The sequence below is a fragment of the Triticum aestivum genome, chromosome 2B, assembly GCF_018294505.1.
Source record: "Triticum aestivum cultivar Chinese Spring chromosome 2B, IWGSC CS RefSeq v2.1, whole genome shotgun sequence".
NCBI lineage: Eukaryota > Viridiplantae > Streptophyta > Magnoliopsida > Poales > Poaceae > Triticum > Triticum aestivum.
The window spans coordinates 775,236,613-775,259,215 of record NC_057798.1 but is presented as its reverse complement, the minus strand read 5'-3'; the positions used below and the strand labels follow the sequence as shown (position 1 = coordinate 775,259,215).

General features: G+C 44.5%; 1 protein-coding gene across 1 annotated transcript; it reads left to right on the top strand.

Annotated features, from left to right (window-relative positions):
* Positions 1 to 4,657: 4,657 nt before the first annotated feature.
* Positions 4,658 to 17,497, top strand: LOC123042663 (WAT1-related protein At5g64700-like). Its single transcript, XM_044465070.1, has 7 exons — positions 4,658 to 4,708; positions 5,746 to 5,796; positions 6,789 to 6,836; positions 15,500 to 15,590; positions 15,914 to 15,987; positions 16,431 to 16,582; positions 17,362 to 17,497. The coding sequence occupies exons 1-7, from the start codon at positions 4,658 to 4,660 to the stop codon at positions 17,495 to 17,497; spliced, it is 603 nt and encodes a 200-aa protein (XP_044321005.1).
* The last annotated feature ends 5,106 nt before the right edge of the window (positions 17,498 to 22,603 follow it).

Sequence of the window (22,603 nt, the reverse complement as noted above, 5' to 3'; positions counted from 1 at the left end):
TTGTATACGGGATTGATTGAGTCCTTGACATCGTGGTTCATCCAATGAGATCATCGTGGAACATGTGGGAGCCAACATGGGTATCCAGATCCCGCTGTTGGTTATTGACCGGAGAACGTCTCGGTCATGTCTGCATGGTTCCCGAACCCGTAGGGTCTATACACTTAAGGTTCGATGACGCTATGGTTATAGGGAATAGATATACGTGGTTACCGAATGTTGTTCCGAGTCCCGGATGAGATTCCGGACGTCACGAGAAGTTCCGGAATGGTCCGTAGGCAAAGATTTATATATGGGAAGTCCTGTTTTGGTCACCGGAAACGTTTCGGGTGTTATCGGTAATGTACCAGGACCACCGGGAGGGTCCCGGGGGTCCACCAAGTGGGGCCACCGGCCCCAGAGGGCTGCATGGTCCAAGTGTGGGAGGGGACCAGCCCCAGGTGGGCTGGTGCGCCCCCCCCCCACAAGGGCCCAAGGCGCGTAGGGTTTGGGGAGGGGGCGCCCCACCTTGCTTGGGGGGCAAGTTTCCCCCTCTCCCCCCCTTGGCCGCCACCCTAGATGGGTTTTGGGGCTGTCGCACCCCTAGGGGTGGGAACCCTAGAGGGGGCACACCCCCTCCCTCTCCCCTATATATACTTGAGGTCTTGGGGCTGCCATACATAAGAGTTTCCACCTCTCCTGGCGCAGCCCTACCTCTCTTTCTCCTTGTCTCTCGCGGTGCTTGGCGAAGCCCTGCTGGATTTCCACGCTCCTCCATCACCACCATGCCATTGTGCTGCTGCTGGACGGAGTCTTCCTCAACCTCTCCCTCTCTCCTTGCTGGATCAAGGCATGGGAGACGTCACCGGGCTGCACGTGTGTTGAACGCGGAGGTGCCGTCCGTTCGGCACTAGGATCTCCGATGATTTGGATCACGATGAGTACGACTCCTTCAACCCCGTTCTCTTGAACGCTTCCGCTTAGCGATCTACAAGGGTATGTAGATGCACTCCCCTCTCTCTCGTTGCTAGTTTCTCCATAGATATATCTTGGTGACTCGTAGGAAAATTTTAAATTTCTGCTACGTTCCCCAACAGTAGATAAATAAACTCAAGCAATATTATGAAAAACCCATCTTTTTATCCTCGATGGCAACAATTTAATACATGTCTCGCTACCCCTATTTTGTCACTGGGTGAAATCACGTAAGATTGAACCCAAAGCTAAGCACTCTCCCATTGCAAAAAAAAAACCAATCTAGTTGGCCAAACCAAACCGATAAGTCAAAGAGAAATACAAAGATATCAAATCATGCATATAAGAATTCAGAGAAGATTCAAATAATATTCATAGATAAGCTGATCATAAATCCACAATTCATCGGATCTCGACAAACACACCGCAAAAGAATATTACATCAGATAGACCTCCAAGAATATCGAGGAGAACATGGTATTGAGAATCAAAAAGATAGAAGAAGCCATCTAGCTGCTAGCTATGGACCCGTAGGTCTGTTCTAAACTACTCATGCTTCATCGGAAGGGCAATAGAGTTGACGTAGATGCCCTCCGTGATCGAAACCCCTTCCGGCAGGATGCCGGAAAAGGCCCCAAGATGGGATCTCATGAGAACAGAAGGTTACGGCGGTGGAAAAGTGTTTTTGTGGATGCATTTGAGGGTTTTGTAATATATGTGAATATATAGGAGGAAGAGCTAGGTCGGGAGGTCACCGAGGGGCCCACAAGGTAGGGCCCCCCCCTAGGGCGTGCCCTCCATCCTTGCCGCTGCCTTGTGGCTCTTCTGACTTGCACTCCAAGTCCCCTGGGTGTCTTCTGGTCCAAAAAAAACATCGTGAAGTTTTATTCCATTTGGACTCTGTTTAGTATTCCTTTTCTGCGAAGCTCAAAAACAAGGAAAAACAGAAACTGGCACTGGGCTCTAGGTTAATAATTTAGTCCCAAAAATAATATAAAACAACATATTAATGCATATAAAACATCCAAAACAGATACTATAATAGCATGGAACAATCAAAATTTATAGATACGTTTGAGACGTATCAGTGAGCCTTGTTGTTGCGGAGGTGGTGCAGGCTAAAGCACCACCATTATCTCAGGAGGATTTTCTCAACAAGGTTACTTGTGCGGTCCCACGACCTCTACTTGGGACACCTACGCCTTAGCATAGCGAGAAGGATGATTGGCGACAAAGCGGGCGTCTAGAAAAGAAGAATAACGTGTGCAACATTTCGACGTCCAAGCACGTGGAGCATAGGTTGTTTGAGGCTTTTGGTGAGATCCCGAAGATGAGCAAATCGGAGGGCGCAAGCAAACTATGAAAGCATACCTGGACATGTACAAAAAACCGCTCTCACCGCAAGTGATTGAGGCGTTGAGCACTTTGGCAGGCATCGCGGGGAAGTTGAAGATGGGTCTTTCAGGATGTTTTTCGCCCGATAATGTTAGCACACGATGCTTCTAGTCTGATACAGAAGAGCCATACGATATGAATGGTTTCTCTTCAGCGAACGTGGTCAATTTGGTTGCACTTGAGAACGTGGTCAATTTGGTTGCACTTGAGCCACACGTAATTGCTTTGGGCCGTGGCACTCTGGTCTCTAGCTCTAAGGATGTTCCTTGATGTTGCATTTGTCTTGTCCTTATCCCCAAGCTCTAGGGATTTTTTTTCTTCTTTTTTGGGCTTTTATTTGGTTTTTATTAATTAACCAAGAATGTTAAGTTTTTGGGTCCGTTTTTTCTTATAAACTAGACCATCTCTCTTGTCTTAATGAAATGCAGAAACTCTTTGCCCTCCGCGATGAGGTCTCTCAAAAAACAAAACTCCAGATCGATTCCTCTATGGACCCATGCATTCTCCCTTGGACAACCTGGTTCGCCCCGGCGTTCAGTGCCGAGGGCACCCAGAGGCAATTCTTCTCGCCTGTGTCTTCTGTCGATTGATTGTTCCTCTGCCGAAGCGATGAGCACGGTCGCCGTGATTCTTTGTTCCTGTCTTGCCATGAATGGTGGCCTTCCGTCGCTGTGTGTGTAACTGCCTGGATGGCCTTTCTGTCTCGACAGAAGGCAACATGTTGATAACTTACTATCAAGAAATCTTTGCGAGAGTGAATGAACCGTATCCTTTACCGATCATGATTTGTACTGTACAATGAACACCCTGTGGGAACGTATATCCAACGGACACAAACACTTTGGATAGACGGGAGGGAAGAGACAGGCAAGATGGAGATTATCCACAGAATTATTTACACATTAATTATTTTCTAATAATTTGGTACACAATAAATATCGGTAGAGACACAACGTTAAATTATTTCAGCTGGCCAGCACGTGTTTGGGCTGTGGCGTAAATGTGGGCATTGTTACCCAACGGGGACGTACTACCAGCTGCCCAATCAAGGACGTCCATGCTACTAATTCGAGCCATCGCTTCCAGCCAGCTTTCTCCAGCACGGTTGCCATGGCAGCATCCACGCTAACGGACACCTTGCTCGAGTCTTCCCTCCCCATCGTTTCCGACTCTGGCGCGCTCGCATCCGTCGCCAACCGCAGCCAGCCGCGCCCTCCAACCCTCCAACCGGCGGCGTTGACTGGACCTGGCACGAGCGCGGTGTGTGCTCTCCACGGCCCGGACACAACCATCCAAGTCCAAGGTATACCTAGTTACAGTTTTAAGACCTGATATTTTATGAACTATGAAAGTTCTAGGCGGACACAACGTTGCTGTCATCTTCTCGACCACTTCATCTACTCCGGTAACCGTGGGCAACATTCGGCACCTTCTACCCTACATCGTTTTGCGCCGCAACTCGCAACCGTCCTGGGGGAGCTCTGCTGCTCCCTCCGACATGGCATACAGTTCTTGCTAGTCTCCGTCTACGCATGCCTGGTGCTGACAACACCAACGCGTGCCTTCGTCCCCGGGCTTGAAAAAACCATATGCGGTGCCTCGTCTACAACGGCTTAGACAATATCATCTTCAACATCGACACCCTTCTTGACGACTGCCTTGATTGTATCACCGTTTTCTTCTAGGGGCACCACTGTGTCTGATTGCATGGCACTTCCTTGCGCCCACGACTACCCCGACATCGGCAACCCCGACTCAAGATCGACCACGGCATCCCTCACACGTCTACCATGACCACGGCTAGACCGTCCTACGCTCTCGGCACAAAGGGTTATCACCCTGCTTGAGCAACTCCTCGGCCTGCTCTCTAGTCAACGCAACTGCAACGCGACACCGTCCATGATACTCCCGCTACGACTATTGGGGGATGTCAGCCCATCGGCTTCTCCCTTCCATTTCTCTCCAGTCTGACCATCCGTGACACTGTAGTTTGCAATGCTATGTCTACGACTGCGGGGGATGTTAGATATATATTTGATAGTTAGCGATTGCACGAGATTAGACATGAGTTGTTTCCATCTTATCTCTAGGAGGCTTATTGCCCTCCAAGTCTTGTTCTCTCAAGGCTTAATTCATCACGCAATGTATTACACCAATTCTCTCCTCTCTAATCCTTTTACACTTTCCTCGCCGTCGCTACCTCCCACTCGCTCAGCCAGCTGTGTGCCCCACCCGTTTGCCCGATGGCATCGGTTGGAGCTGATATGGGCTTGAGCCAGACTTCGTAGGGCATTAGCATGGGACGGCCATGGTGTGTGCTGCTTTTGTCCATGAGCGGGACACCAACATGTCTAGGCAGGTATTCCCTCCCTTCCAAAATAGTATAAGTTTTAGAATTGTCATAAACAAACAGATCGATAGAAAAATCTACTAAGATTTACAATATCAAATATATATTATATAAAAAATATTTTATGGTGAATTTCATGAAACAAATTTGGTGTTCTAGATGTTGATATGTTTTTATATACACTTGGTAAACTTATTTAAGTTTGACTTAGGACAAATCTGGAATTTCAGTTAGTTCGAAACAGAGGGAGTATTGCATAGTTTAAAAGTGGTTATTCTATCAAATTCGAAAGTACTATGCATACTTTGTTTGTCACAAATTTTATGTTTTCTAGCTTGAAAGACGGTGGATTTCAGCTCTTGAGATGTTAATCCTCACATTTCAAAATCTCGCCCATTCTCGGAAGCTCATCTCGATCACCTAAATAAAGTGGGAACGTTTATTGCCAAATCTGCAAGCTAAATATACTGTGGAAAGTTCATTGCTTTCTTGTGCTCACAACAATTACTTTAATGCTTATGCCCATGAAAAATTTATACCTTTGTTGCACATATACTGAATGTATCCATGCAGTAGACGCGTCCTTCATGGGATACACACTCTTATCTATGTTCATGCTCCACAACGAACTATTTATTTAGTAGGTGCAACTATATGGGCCTCACATGAGGTTTTGGTACGAATTTATAGATTGACGAGGTAATACTTGGGGGGAGGTGGTGACATGTGTTACTTATAGCATGGGCAATGCTATTTTTATGTAATATGTTTACTTAAATCCTACATAGTAGTTCACTTGGGCGGCGGTATTAGCACGTTTTTCTCTAGGCATTTATTCCTTCTCTCACGGTACATAAGCTTTAAGTAAAACTCTTGTGTGGGAATAGGAATTCTATTCTAATATTGTGATTGAAATTGCCGCACAGGAAGCAGGTGGAAACCGATTGTGTGTGTTGTCCTTGTGGACCTCTTTAAACAGGAAATATACTGCTAGGCAAGGTAGTAGTTGATGGGGGCATGTTTGTATTCTCATTGCTGTGTTATAGAAGCATTCTAGGTGCCTTTATCATCTTGCCATTTGCCCTACTCCTCGAAAGGTGAGGAATTTTGTTAAGTAATCTATTATTTTCATGGAAAGTAATATTATATGTTTTAACCATTGACTTAGAATATGCATGACAAATATGCAGTGGGAAGTGGAAAGAATTGGATAAGCATGCTCTTGGGTGGCTCTTTGTCAATGGTTTTGTCGGGTACATACATCGATGAACAACCTTATATATCTTTGCACTAACATAAAATAATTAGTTTTGTAATTTTGCTCCTCTAAACTCTATGTTTTGGTCAATGCTTATATATGTGCATTTTGACCTATCTTCCCATCAAAATCAATTAGCCAATTTGGAGATGTGGTTATATGTTGGTCTGGTGATGACAAAGCATGCATTGGCCAACTAATACAATCAACACCTTGGCTCCATGTCAAAACTTTAACTGAACCCGACTGATTCTCCAACCCCCCATATGCTAACATTTTTTTTCAAATCCTCCTCAAAATAAATAGAAAACTTGCCTACCATATATCATGCCTTTTGTTTCTTCATAAACACAAAATAAATTAACAGGTTAGGATGCACAACTACAGTTTTAATCAATTTCGTAGCTCATTATATTAATAAAACGTTAAGTGCGATATAGTTACTTTTATTTGAGTATATGATTAACGAATCAGGTATATTGATATTGATAATGATATCCTTACTTCATATAGATACTCATTGCCTATGGCCTTGTACTACAATGGGCTACATGACACAACTGCCTCCTATGGTGTGATCTTCTCAAGTTTGACTCCGCTCTTCACTTTTGTCCTATCAATATTCCTTGGGTAAACAATCCTTTCCTCCAACTTAGAACACCCAACTCCTTTCTTCCAATGTAGAACACTACAACTAGGGGGTGCTACCACAACCTCCTGCTTTCCTCGATGTAATTAGTTACAATTACTAGTAACTTCGTCCCTAGGAGTAAACAACTTCTTAATTAATAGAGATTTAGAAAAATACAAATCTCAAGATATATTTTGCAGCATGGAGAACTTGCACCTCAAATCCAAGGAGGGCAGTGCGAAGATGGTGTTGGGGAACGTAGCAGAAATTCAAAATTTTCCTACGTGTCACCAAGATCTATCTATGGAGAAACTAGCAACGAGGGGAAGGAGAGTGCATCTACATACCCTTGTAGATCGCTAAGCGGAAGCGTTCGAGAGAACGGGGTTGAAGAAGTCGTACTCGTTGTGATCCAAATCACCGGAGATCCTAGTGCCGAACGGACGGCACCTCCGCGTTCAACACACGTACAGCCCGGTGACGTCTCCCATGCCTTGATCCAACAAGGTGAGATGGAGAGGTTGAGGAAGACTCCATCCAGCAGCAGCACAACGGCATGGTGGTGATGGAGGAGCGTGGCAATCCTGCAGGGCGTCGCCAAGCACCGCGGGAGAGGAGGAGTAAGAGAGGTAGGGCTGCGCCAATAGAGGAAGAAACTCATGTGTTGGGCAGCCCCCAGACCTCAAGTATTTATAGGGGGAGGGGAGGGGGCTGCGCCCCCTCTAGGGTTCCCTCCCCAGAGGTGGCGACAGCCCCCAGATGCCATCTGGTGGCGGCCAGAAGGGGGAGAGGGGGGAGGCGCACCTAGGGTGGGCCTTAGGGCCCATCTGCCCTAGGGTTTGCCCCCTTCCCCACTTCCCCGCGCCTTGGGCCCCTTGTGGGAGGCGCACCAGCCCACCTGGGGCTGGTCCCCTCCCACACTTGGCCCATGCAGCCCTCCGGGGTTGGTGGACCCACTTGGTAGACCCCCGGGACCCTCCCGGTGGTCCCGGTACATTACCGGAAAAACCCGAAACATTTCCGGTGACCAAAACAGGACTTCCCATATATAAATCTTTACCACCGGACGATTCCAGAACTCCTCGTGACGTCCGGGATCTCATCCGGGACTCCGAACAACATTCGGTAACCACATACAAACTTCCTTTATAACCCTAGCGTCATCGAACCTTAAGTGTGTAGACCCTACGGGTTCGGGAACCATGCAGACATGACCGAGACGTTCTCCGGTCAATAACCAACAGCGGGATCTGGATACCCGTGTTGGCTCCCACATGTTCCACGATGATCTCATCGGATGAAACCCAATGTCAAGGACTCAATCGATCTCGTATACAATTCCCTTTGTCTAGCGGTATTGTACTTGCTCGAGATTCGATCGTCGGTATCCCGATACCTTGTTCAATCTCGTTACCAGCAAGTCTCTTTACTCGTTCCGTAACACACCATCCCGTGATCAACCCCTTGGTCACATTGTGCACATTATGACGATGTCCTACCGAGTGGGCCCAGAGATACCTCTCCGTTTACACGGAGTGACAAATCCCAGTCTCGATTCGTGCCAACCCAACAGACACTTTCGGAGATACCTGTAGTGCACCTTTATAGCCACCCAGTTACGTTGTGACGTTTGGTACACCCAAAGCATTCCTACGGCATCCGGGAGTTGCACAATCTCATGGTCTAAGGAAATGATACTTGACATTAGAAAATCTTTAGCATACGAACTACGATCTTTGTGCTAGGCTTAGGATTGGGTCTTGTCCATCACATCATTCTCCAAATGATGTGATCCCGTTATCAACGACATCCAATGTCCATGGTCAGGAAACCGTAACCATCTGTTGATCAACGAGCTAGTCAACTAGAGGCTTACTAGGGACATGGTGTTGTTTATGTACCCACACATGTATCTGAGTTTCCTATCAATACAATTATAGCTTGGGTAATAAACGATTATCATGAACACGGAAATATAATAATAATAACTAATTTATCATTGCCTCTAGGGCATATTTCCAACAGTCTCCCACTTGCACTAGAGTCAACAATCCAGTTCACATCGCCATGTGATTAGAACAGACAGGTCACATCGCCATGTGACCAACATCCAAAGAGTTTACTAGTGTCTAAACTAGTTCACATCACCATGTGATTAAGTCTCAATGTGTTCTGGGGTTTGATCATGTTTTTCTTGTGAGGGAGGTTTTAGTCAACGATTCTGCAACATTCAGATCCGTATGTACTTCGCAATTCTCTATGTCATATTGTAAATGCTGCCTCCACGCTCCACTTGAAGCTATTCCAAATGGTTGCTTCACTATATGTATCCGGTTTGCTACTCAGAGTCATTCGGATAGGTGTTAAAGCTTGCATCGACGTAACCCTTTACGCCGAACTCTTTATCACCTCCATAATCGAGAAACATTTCCTTATTCTTCTAAGGATAATTTTGACCGATGTCCAATGATCCGTTGTTGGATCATTCTTGTACCCCTTGACTGACTCATGGCAAGGCACACTTCCGGTGCGGTACACAGCATAGCATACTATAGAGCCTACGTCTGAAGCATAGGGGACGGCCTTCGTCCTTTGTCTCTCTTCTGCCGTGGTCGAGCTTTAACTCTTAACTTCATACCTTACAACTCAGGCAAGAACTCCTTTGACTGATCCATCTTGAACACCTTCAAGATCATGTCAAGGTATGTGCTCGTTTGAAAGTACCATTTAGCGTTTTTGATCTATCCTCATAGATCTTGATGCTCAATGTTCAAGTAGCTTAATCCAGGTTTTCTATTGAAAAACACCTTTCAAATAACCCTATATGCTTTCTAGAAATTCTACATTATTTCTGATCAACAATATGTCAACAACATATACTCATCAGAAATTCCATAGTGCTCCCACTCACTTCTTTGGAAATACAAGTTTCTCACAAACTTTGTATAAACCCAAAATCTTTGATCATCTCATCAAAGCGTCATTCCAACTCTGAGATGCTTACTCCAGTCCTTAGAAGGATTGCTGGAGCTTTGCATATTTGTTAGCGTCTTTCAGGATTGTCAAAGACCTTCTGGTTGTGTCACATCCAACCTTCCCTCAAGAAAACTGTCAAGGAAACAATGTCTTGACATCCTATATGCAAGATTGCATAAATAATGCAGTAACTGCTAATCCAATTCCAACAGACTCTTAGCATCGCTACGAGTGAGAAAGCCTTACCGTAGTCAACTCCTTGAACTTGTCGGAAAACATCTTAACGACAAGTAGAGCTTTCTTAATGGTGATTCTTACCATCATTGTTTGTCTTCCTTTTAAAATCCATCTGTACCCAATGGCCTTACGACCATCAAGTATTTCTTCCAAAGTCATGGATCCTTTCTCGGATTTTTATGACCTCGAGCCATTCGTCGGAATCCGGGCCCACCATCGCTTCTCCATAGCTCGTAGGTTCATTGTTGTCTAGCAACATGACCTCTAAGACAGGATTGCGTACCACTCTGAAGTAGTACGCAACCTTGTCACCCTACGAGGTACGGTAGTGACTTGATCCGAAACTTCATGATCACTATCATAAGCTTCTACTTCAATTGGTGTAGGCGTCACGGGAACAACTTCCTGTGCCCTGCTACACACTAGTTGAAGTGATGGTTCAATAACCTCATCAAGTCTCCACCATCCTCCCACTCAATTCTCGAGACAAACCTTTCCTCGAGAAAGGACCCGATTCAAGAAACAATCCCTATTGCTTTCGGATCTGAATTAGGAGGTATACCCAATTGTTTTGGGTGTCCTATGAAGATGTATTTTATCCGCTTTGGGTTCGAGCTTATCAACCTGAAACTTTTCCACATAAGCGTCGCAGCCCCAAACTTTGAAGAAACAACAACTTAGGTTTCTCCAAACCATAGTTCGGTGTCGTCTCAACGGAATTATGTGGTGCCCTATTAAAGTGAGTGCACTTGTCTCTAATGCCTAACCCATGAACGATAGTGGTAATTCGATAAGAGACATCATGGTACGCACCATATCCAATAGGGTGTAAGTATGATGTTCGGACACACCATCACACTATGGTGTTCCAGGCGGTATTAATTGTGAAACAATTTCCACAATGTCTTAATTGTGTGCCAAAGCTCGTAACTCAGATACTCATCTCTATGATCATATCATAGACATTTTATCCTCTTGTCACAATGATCTTCAACTTCACTCTGAAATTACTTGAACCCTTCAATAATTCAGACTTATGTTTCATCAAGTAAATATACAGTATCTACTTAAATCATCTGTGAAGTAAAACATAACGATATTCACTGCATGCCTCAACACTCATTGGACTTCACACATCAAAGTGTGTTACTTCCAACTAGTTGCTATCTTGTTCCATCTTACTGAAACCGAGGCTTTTCAGTAATCTTGCCTATGTGGTATGATTTGCATATCTCAAGTGATTCAAAATCAAGTGAGTCCAAACGATCCATCTGCATGGAGTTTCTTCATGCGTATACACCAATAGACATGGTTTGCATGTCTCAAACTTTTCAAAAATGAGTGAGTCCAAAGATCCATAAACATGGAGCTTCTTTATGCGTTTTACACCAATATGACTTACATGGCAGTGCCACAAGTAAGTGGTACTATCATTACTATCTTATATCTTTTGGCATGAAAATGTGTATCACTACGATCGAGATTCAATAAACCATTCCTTTCAGGTGCTAGACCATTGAAGGTATTATTCAAATAAACAGAGTAACCATTATTCTCCTTAAATGAATAACCGTATTGCGACAGACATAATCCAATCATGTCTATGTTTAACGCAAACACCAAATAAAATTATTTAGGTTTAACACCAATCTCGATGGTAGAGGGAGCGTGCGATGCTTGATCACATCAACCTTGGAAACACTTCCAACACGTATCGTCAGCTCACCTTTAGCTAGTCTCCGTTTATTCCGTAGCTTTTATTTCGAGTTACTAACACTTAGCAACCGAACCGGTATCTAATACCCTGGTGCTACTAGGAGTACTAGTAAAGTACACATTAACATAATGTATATCCAATATACTTCTATCGACCTTGCCAGCCTTCTTATCTACCAAGTATCTAGGGTAATTCTGCTCCAGTGGCTGTTCCCCTTATTACAGAAGCACTTAGTCTCGGGTTTGGGTTCAACCTTGGGTTTCTTCACTAGAGCAGCAACTGATTTGCCGTTTCATGAAGTGTCCCTTCTTGCCCTTGCCCTTTTGAAACTAGTGGTTTCACCAACCATCAACAATTGATGCTCCTTCTTGATTTCTACTTTCGCGGTGTCAAACATCGTGAATACCTCAAGGATCATCATATCTATCCCTGATATGTTATAGTTCATCACAAAGCTCTAGCAGCTTGGTGGCAATGACTTTGGAGAAACATCACTATCTCATCTGGAAGATCAACTCCCACTCGATTAAAGTGATTGTTGTACTCAGACAATCTCAGCACAAGCTCAACGATTGAGCTTTTCTCCCTTAGTTTGCAGGCTAAGAAAATCGTCGAAGGTCTCATGCCTCTTGACGTGGGCACGAGCCTGAAATCCCAATTTCATCCCTCGAAACATCTCATATGTTCCGTGACGTTTCGAAAACGTCTTTGGTGCCTCAACTCTAAACCGTTTAACTGAACTATCACGTAGTTATCAAAACGTGTATGTCCGATGTTCGCAACATCCACAGACGACGTTTGGGGTTCTGCACACTAAGCGGTGCATTAAGGACATAAGCTTTCTACTGTCCGCATAATCGTTTCTGTCAACTTTCAACTATATTTTCTCTAGGAACATATCTAAACAGTGGAACTAAAACGCGAGCTATGACATAATTTGCAAAGGGCTTTTGACTATGTTCAGGATAATTAAGTTCATCTAATGAACTCCCACTCAGATAGACATCCCTCTAGTCATCTAAGTGATTACATGATCCGAGTCAACTAGGCCGTGTCCGATCATCACGTGAGACGGACTAGTCATCATCGGTGAACATCTTCATGTTGATCGTATCTACTATACGACTCATGCTCGACCTTTTAGTCTCTTGTGTTCCGAGGCCATGTCTGTACATGCTAGGCTCGTCAAGTTAACCTAAGTGTTTCGCGTGTGTAAATCTGGCTTACACCCGTTGTATGTGAACGTAAGAATCTATCACACCCGATCATCACATGGTGCTTCGAAACGACGAACTTTCGCAACGGTGCACAGTTAGGGGGAACACTTTCTTGAAATTTTAATGAGGGATCATCTTATTTACTACCGTCGTTCTAAGCAAATAAGATGCATAAACATGATAAACATCACATGCAATCAAATAGTGACATGATATGGCCAATATCATATTGCTCCTTTATATCTCCATCTTCGGGGCTCCATGATCATCATCGTCACCGGCATGACACCATGATCTCCATCATCATGATCTCCATCATCGTGCCTCCATGAAGTTGTCTCGCCAACTTATTATTTCTACTACTATGGCTACCAGTTAGCAATAAAGTAAAGTAATTACACGGTGTTGTTCAATGACACGCAGGTCATACAATAAATTAACACAACTCCTATGGCTCCTGCCGGTTGTCATACTCATCGACATGCAAGTGGTGAATCCTATTACAAGAACATGATCAATCTCATACATCACATATCATTCATCACATTCTTCTTGGCCATATCACATCACATAGCATACCCTGAAAAAACAAGTTAGACATCCTCTAATTATTGTTTGCATGTTTTACGTGGCTACTATGGGTTTCTAGCAAGAACGTTTCTTACCTACGCAAAACCACAACGTGATATGCCAATTGCTATTTACCCTTCATAAGGACCCTTTTCATCGAATCCGTTCCGACTAAAGTGGGAGAGACTGGCACCCGCTAGCCACCTTATGCACCAAGTGCATGTCAGTCGGTGGAACCTGGCTCACGTAAGTGTACGTGTAAGGTCGGTCCGGGCCGCTTCATCCCACAATACCGCCGAAACAAGATTGGAAGAGTAACGGTAAGCATATTGAACAACATCAACGCCCACAACTACTTTGTGTTCTACTCGTGCAAAGAATCTACGCAATAGACCTAGCTCATGATGCCACTGTTGGGGAACGTAGCAGAAATTCAAAATTTTCCTGTGTGTCATCAAGATCTATCTATGGAGAAACTAGCAACGAGGGGAAGGAGAGTGCATCTACATACCCTTGTAGATCGCTAAGCTGAAGCGTTCAAGAGAACGGGGTTGAAGGAGTCGTACTCGTCGTGATCCAAATCACCGGAGATCCTAGTGCCGAACGGACGGCACCTCCGCGTTCAACACACGTACAACCCGGTGACGTCTCCCATGCCTTGATCCAGCAAGGTGAGAGGAAGAGGTTGAGGAAGACTCCATCCAGCAGCAGCAGAACGGCATGGTGGTGATGGAGGAGCGTGGCAATCCTGCAGGGCTTCGCTAAGCACCATGGGAGAGGAGGTGTAAGAGAGGTAGGGCTGCGTCAATAAAGGAAGAAACTCATGTGTTGGGCAGCCCCCAGACCTCAAGTATTTATAGGGGGAGGGGAGGGGGCTGCGCCCCCTCTAGGGTTCCCTCCCCAGGGGTGGCGGCAGCCCCCAGATGCCATCTGGTAGCGGCCAGAAGGGGGAGAGGGGGGAGGCGCACCTAGGGTGGGCCTTAGGGCCCATCTGCCCTAGGGTTTGCCCCCTTCCCCACTTCCCTGCGCCTTGGGCCCCTTGTGGGGGGCGCACCAGCCCACCTGGGGCTGGTCCCCTCCCACACTTGGCCCATGCAGCCCTCTAGGGTTGGTGGCCCCACTTGGTGTACCCCCGGGACCCTCTCGGTGGTCCCGGTACGTTACCGGAAAAACCCGAAACTTTTCCGGTGACCAAAACAGGACTTCCCATATATAAATCTTTACCTCCGGACCATTCCGGAACTCCTCGTGACGTCCGGGATCTCATCCGGGACTCCGAAAAACATTCGGTAACCACATACAAACTTCCTTTATAACCCTAGCGTCATCGAACCTTAAGTGTCTAGACCCTACGGGTTCGGGAACCAGCAGACATGACCGAGACGTTCTCCGGTCAATAACCAACAACGGGATCTGGATACCCATGTTGGCTCCCACATGTTCCACGATGATCTCATCGGATGAAACACGATGTCAAGGACTCAATCGATCCCGTATACAATTCCCTTTGTCTAGCGGTATTGTACTTGCCCGAGATTCGATCATCGGTATCCCGATACCTTGTTCAATCTCGTTACCAGCAAGTCTCTTTACTCGTTCCGTAACACATCATCCCGTGATCAACCCCTTGGTCAGATTTTGCACATTATGACGATGTCCTACCGAGTGGGCCCAGAGATACCTCTCCATTTACACGGAGTGACAAATCCCAGTCTCGATTCGTGCCAACCCAACAGACACTTTCGGAGATACCTGTAGTGCACCTTTATAGCCACCCAGTTACGATGTGACGTTTGGTACACCCAAAGCATTCCTACGGCATCCGGGAGTTGCACAATCTCATGGTCTAAGGAAATGATACTTGACATTAGAAAAGCTTTAGCATACGAACTACAATCTTTGTGCTAGGCTTAGGATTGGGTCTTGTCCATCACATCATTCTTCAAATGATGTGATCCCGTTATCAACGACATCCAATGTCCATGGTCAGGAAACCGTAACCATCTGTTGATCAACGAGCTAGTCAACTAGAGGCTTACTAGGGACATGGTGTTGTTTATGTACCCACACATGTATCTGAGTTTCCTATCAATACAATTATAGCATGGGTAATAAACGATTTTCATGAACACGGAAATATAATAATAATAATAATAACTAATTTATCATTGCGTCTAGGGCATATTTCCAACAGGTGGTTGGTGCATTGGTATGTTTTGGAGGGGCTTTGTTGATTAGCTTGTACAATGGAAAGGAACTGCATCTCTGGTCCCCAATTATAAAAGGTATCACTAAGAGTTCCAATGGAGTAGTCGGAGGACACCACCATTTGAGGGGTAACTTGCTTTTGTTGGGTGAATGCATATGCTATGCATTTTCATACCCTGTACTGGTATGTCCATTTCTGGTACAATATTTTTGAACTAAGGCTTGGATCTATATTACCCCTAAGAGGCATAACATGATTTCAATTTTTTATTCTTATTTTTGACCGGTAACGACTAAAGGTTTCTAATAATGAAGGTAAAGGTTTTAAAGGTGTACCCATGGAAACATTGGTCATCAATGTTGACATGTGTTCTAGGAGGTCTCCAAACATGTATCATAGGAATAATTATGAGAAGGGACAAACTTGCTTGGCAAGTGGGATGGAACATTCAACTATTAACAATTGTCTACTCGGTAAGTCTTTTCCAGGATGTCTCAATTTTCAAAATCCTTTATATTGAATGAATTTTCATTACTTTGCACATTTTCAGATCTAATTGATATTCCACTATAAAACCTATCTTAGTTTATCAGGCAAAAAGCAAGCAACACGAGCAAGATAGGTTTTGATTTGTAGATATAGAAGAATTTGTGACGGAAGTATACATTAGAGATTATTTTGTGGTGTATTCGACCTTTATTATAGCTACCAAAATCAATGGGCATATCATTGTTGCAAGTTAAATGTTATCTTAGTTCAAAATTGTAAAAAACTTCTTATGAGAAATTCCTATATTGTTCGAGATCCAATTGCTTCATGACGTTGAATATTAAAAACATGTGTTTCAAGTTTTTTCTTCAAATGATAGTTGAAAACAATAGGCAGTAATGTGGCACATACTTGATTTGGAGTGTAGGCTGCACTTGGCACAGCAGCCAAGTATTGGTTAAATCTCTATGCTGTGGAAAAGCGAGGCCCCGTTTTTCCACCAATGTTCAACAACTTATCAGTTGTCTTCACCATGGTTCTTGGAACATTATTACTAGGAGAAAGCCTCACGGTTGGGAGGTACATGTACTTTGTCTCGTATTTGCACTTATATTCAAAAAAATAGTTTTTCTTACATATGTATTATAGTTGTATATAATGTCCCTATCCCTAAAGGGTGGGTATTCTCATGTTGTTACCATTATATAATAAAGTTACACAATATAATAAAGCATGACTTGAAGACAAAATAGCCTAGGGAGAACTCATTCTTGTGACCTGTATAAAAGTGCCTTTATTTCTTTTTTAAGAAAATGATGCTTAAATATTTTGTGTATATCATGATGTATGTACCTACGTGTGCAGCGACTCTTATGAGTGATATGACCAGTGTAAAATCGCGTGTTTTGTTCATGCAGTGCCCCCTATAGCCATCTAGTGGTTTTGAATATATATATATATATATATATATATATATATATATATATATATATATATATATATATATATATATATATGTGTGTGTGTGTGTGTGTGTAGTGAAAAAATGTAGCTTAACGTATTGTGAAAAACAAATACTGAGCAATGTACCTTAACAAATGTTGTGACATGGGTATACAATTTTGCACTAGAAGTACATGAAATAATATAGTTTTTTTCTTTGAAAAGGAGGTTTTCCCCCGGCTTCTGCATAACAATGATGCATGCGGCCATCTTATTAAAAAGTAAATAGTCCAACAAAGTCATCAGGCCTCGAATTTTATATTATATCAAATAATATAGTTTGACCTGTTGGTTCTTTTAGTATTTACACTTATAAACACTTTCCATAACTGATACATTTTACTTTTATATGGCAGCTTGCTGGGTAGTACAGTGGTTTTTAGTGGTTTATATATGTATCTCTATGGAAAGGCCAAAGAACTACACATGAAGACGACATCAGGTTCAAGCAATGAAAAGCTTCATGTGCAACCTACACAACTCAAAGTGTGAGGGTCCATCATCTCGCCCTTAATTTTGTGGAAACTAGTCTCTAGTGAGCTTTGAGAATTAGCAGTTAGACACCAACTTGGGTTAATATGTGAGGTAGTAAACTAAAATGGTTTGACCAATCCTAAAATGTGTCATGGTTTATTAATGTTTTCTAGCGAGGAAAAAGGCTACTTTACAGAGTATCTATCTTATCAGATTATGTCATTACTAGTCATTAACCCGTGCACCTGCACGGGCTAGTACATTATTACATATGAAAACTTATATGATTTAGAAATATTAGAAAATAATTATCATACTATTTTAGTATTTATAATTAAATATTCCTGCAAAATATATTCCTTCATTAGGCATGGACCGAAGGAGTTGGATACCTTCATAAAAATTGTAATTAGGTTATATATGTGCATAACATGTTATAGTGAATTGTGTCAAGGTGTATATGTATTCTTGTTTTGTGATATATAGCACACCCTTATATTCAATGAATGCTCTTTTTACTCATAAACTTTAGTGTACAAAAGCTCCCAAAATGAAATGCAACTATAAGTATATTTAAGATTCCAAAATGAAATGCTCTGTTGTAGCATACGTTGTCATGATAATATGATGGATATTGATGGAGTTAATTTCATCTTAAAACATGGGAAAGACTGATTATACTTTTTATGGTTTAATATTGACGTATATATAACATGAATATGCATAAGTGCTCTATATACGGAACACCAAGAAGCATTCAGTTTCGTCTAATTAAAAAAGCTATTTAAAGTAGTGGATCCATGCATAGCTAGCGTTTTATCATATCATATTATATCCACACATAGCACCCAGAAGAGGTTTATTGCTGTAATATTTTGTTTAGTGTAAGTGGGATGGATTAGCTGGATCTTAATTTCCTTTCCAAATCATGCAAAAATTCTGTATCTACGCTTTCAAGATTGACATGGACATTTTTATTATTTCCTATAGCAGATCTTGCTTTTGATACACACAGCTTTTTGCTAGTGTGGGGTTACTGTATTCAATAATTATTGTTTTCATCTACTTATAGGGCAACAAAAAAGACACACCCATGTTATATATACAGGTAGGTATTAGCAACCCCACAAATTCCAAACAATTAGGAGAATTCACTCATGTAGCATGCAAAATAGAAGAGCGTGTACCGCCCAAAACTACAGTGCACCCAGAAAAATAATTCCAAACAATTGATCCAAGGGCTCAAAATATCCTTTACATATATACAATAGATTATTTTTTCTGTCTCGTGAGGATTAAGGTCAGACCTTGAAAGGTGCTTCCAATAAATAGATAATCAGGTAGATATCCTATTGCAGCAGAGAGACTGATTTCTGAGATAGGAACTAAGGATAAATGAATAGCTGTAACGCCTCAATGGGAGAAACGAAATGTATCAGTTTTCGTACTGATGTACGCACACATTAATATGCATTTGAATGTTAGGTACAGCTTCCATTATATGTATGGAAAGGGAACCATAAATCAAAGATTGATCAAACTATGGCTACATGAATAAAAATTTGCGCAATCTTACTCATCCAGAAGACATATTTTATGGTTCAAGCAGGTTTTTATGAATTGACCAACGACCTCATTATTTCTGTACATATGAATCATCTACTATGTGCGTAGCCTCCAAGTGGCGAACTCTTTTCCAACTGTGTATAAAAATAAGACCAATGTCCTGAAAGATGAAAATATTAATCTACTTATTCATCTTAATAACAGATAAAAGAGGCTGCTCCCATTTTGGCATATGCTTGGTTTGAAACGAAATATATATAGTTCTATTATTAAAAAAGTACTCTTTGTACTCTAGGACAATATCTTGAAACTGGTGATTTGGGTGATGATGTCTCCCTCACGAAACGTGCACTCAATATATTAATTGGACATATCGATGGGCACGGCGTAAGTTTTTTTTGTTGAACTAATATTTTTGATGTAGCGATACAATAACATTATTTCGTGAATTTAGTGTCTCGGTGATGCATTCTTGTTTCCAAGTGGTTGCCGCAAGCTGTGTTTGTTATCATCTTTATATCTTTTTTTACCTTTGATGGAAAACTCAATCCAACCAATGGATTGAAACGTCTCAAGGTTCCATTTGCTTTGCTTGCAAAACTACTACCTTAATGCCTCACTGCCTCATTGAACGACCAATACCTAAGCATTTCCAACATATTTTTTCACGAATTTGCAATTTCGTGTCATTTCATTCATATATAGAGGGCCAGAGTATGGATAGGGCCTGATTACACATGTGTAACTAGACCCAAGCGAGCAGAGGAAATAAGGGGTTGCTCAGTGCCAAGAAGCGTTTAGGGATGTCTCTCCGGAAGTATAGCAGCTAGGCTCTTTGCCGAAAAAGGGTTTCCCCCGCTTTGTATTACAAAGCAACCATCCGATACATTCAAAGATAGGTGTTGGGGCGGACGTAGCACAATCACACACAAAAGAAACGAAAGAGAAACAACAAGAGAACAAAATGCCGACAACGGCGGATCAACGGAAACGAAGAAGCTTCACGACCACTGCGCCCGCTGAAGATCTTCCACCACGCTCCAAGGCTCCGAAGGACCGGTACCAATCAACACGTCCAAGAAGGACCGCGACGATGACGACGCTGCTGCCAAGGGTTTCCCCAGGTACACGAAGAGGCGAGAGGAAGGGTCGCCCCCGACGCCCTCTAGGAAGGTTCGGCGGCACTCACCGGCGTCGGTGTCGGACAGGCCGACATGGGTTTTCCCCGATCCCAACCTTCACCTCGGATGCTCCAGAGCCTGCCACCAAACTGACCACCATCTTGCGCCACCATGGTCATGAAGCCTCCACGCCGTCTCACCACGGCACCACAAAGTGAGGCCTGCACAATGGGGAATAGGAGCCGGGACTAAGGGCCGCATCACCGTCGGCACGTGGGAGGGCACAACCTCCATCGTCAATGACGGTAGCTGACCGGACACAATAGCAGGAGCATACTAGGCCTGTGGGCCCACAGGCCCGGCCAGGAACTCCATGCCCGTAAAGCTCCCGCCATCGCGCTGCAGCAGGCATGCCGTCGGCGTCGCCGCCCCCCGTCCGAGCTGCTCCTCCTCGTCACCACACAGACGACGACAAAGCCATGCTGGGGGCCGGCCCATTAGGACCCAGATGGGGCCCGCAGGGCCCAGATCTCGGCCGGGGGCGCGCCGTCGGCCAACCTGTGCCACCACGCCGTCTCGCCGCCAAGGAGCCGCACCACCACCTCGCGTGCCGCCGGCCTCTACCGCTGGGTCGCCGGGCCGTCGTTGAGCTGAGGAGCACCGCCGCCGCCCCCATGCCCCGGGCAGGGAGCCGCGCACGCGGGGACAGGCAGGCCTCGCCGCCGCCAACACCACCCGACCAAGAGCCGGGGGCGCCCGTCAGCGGCGGCAAGGAGGGAACGCGAAAGGGGGCGGCCGAAGGTGGAGAGGCTCGTGTCGCCCCGGCCACCTCCCGGGGAGGCGGCACAAGGCAGATCCGGGAGGAGGTAGAGGGGGGAGGGGGGCTAATGTAGGGTAGAACCCTAGAGGACGATCTTTCACGTTTGGAGCGGATCCCTACGAGGAACACGAAGAACACGAGGAGGGGAACGGGGGAAAAACACGAGAGAATAGTCATCCAACAAGAATAAAGTCACACATGCGCTAGATCCAAGGAACACAAAGAGATAGAGGGTCAAAATCCAACAAAGGACGATACAAGTGGCGGTAGCTCATCTCCGAGAGGAGGTCTTGAATCCACAAGGGGATCTTCCCGTAAAGGGGTCTTGAATCCAGGTGGATCTTCTTTGAAGAGGCCGCGGTCTCTCACGAGGAGGAGATCCAGATGGATGAGCGAGGCTCTATCTCACAAATGAGCTAAATCAACGCTAACCCTCTCTAGGAGGAGGAGGTCTATTTATAGTCTAAGTGCAAAAGAGGGGCGAAGTGAAGGGGTACATGGGCCTTAGCCCGTAACTGGACACAACCAGGGGTCGGACGTCCGTAAGGCGCCGTTCGTCCGGAGGCTCGCGGAGGTCCGGACGCCTAGAGATTCTCCGACGTAAATTACATTCTGTTGGCATGACGAGGACGTCCGGAGGGGTACGGTCGTCCGGGGCCTGGGAGTTGTTGGACGTCCGGTTCTGGACGGACGTCTGGCCGCTGTAGCATGCGTTGGCCTAGTTTCCTTGGGCTGGCGTGACCTTCAGGGGCCGGACGTCCGTGTTGGGCCGATCGTCCAGTGGCTGTAGCTTCGGGCAGCTTCTTCTCTTGGACCTTGTACTTGGCGTCCTCGCTAGCTCTTGCGTTGGATGTGCTGGCTCCGTGGCTTTCCTCTAAGTACCTGATCATGCGTAGCACACACGTTGGAGGTAGTAGCCATGTCTCACATGTATAAAGTGAAGGTTTGGAGAGGAGCGAGTTCACCTTGTGTCCAATGGCGTATGTTCGAGGTCTCGTCATATGTCCTCTTGGGGTTTGGAAAGTAGTCGGAATGTACATGGGGATGAACTTTGGATGCTCCGCATCATTTCCCCCCCCCCCCCCTTGGGAAAGACCCGACCTCGGATCGTGATCCTCATCACCATGGAAACGGTTGTCGTGGGCGGACTTGTAGTTGGACGGAGTTGAAGGCATGACGCAATCCAAGTACTCCAAGGTGTCTCTGGTATGTGGTACATGCAAAATGAGCAAACACAAGTGACACTCGGAAATACAATGGTTAGCGGACACAAAATGTCCATCAATTAAGCGTGAGTCCGTGCGAAGGCATAGTGCGTGACAAAGCGCATGAAGCTTATCAAGATGATATATAATGATATGCAAAGCATTCATGTGATAATTAGCATGGTGCACAAAGTGACAAATTCTACCATTGTGCAAAATGATGTCATTGAGGGATGGTTCATCAATAGCAAGAATATGATAATGGATGCTCAATATGTGTAAGCAATCATGCAATTGATGGTGGACAATATGATCATAATGTATGAATATGCCATCAAGGAAGAACACAACAAATTTTCTAAGGAAATGCACAAGCTCATATATCATGGATGACATGGGAATACATGAAGCA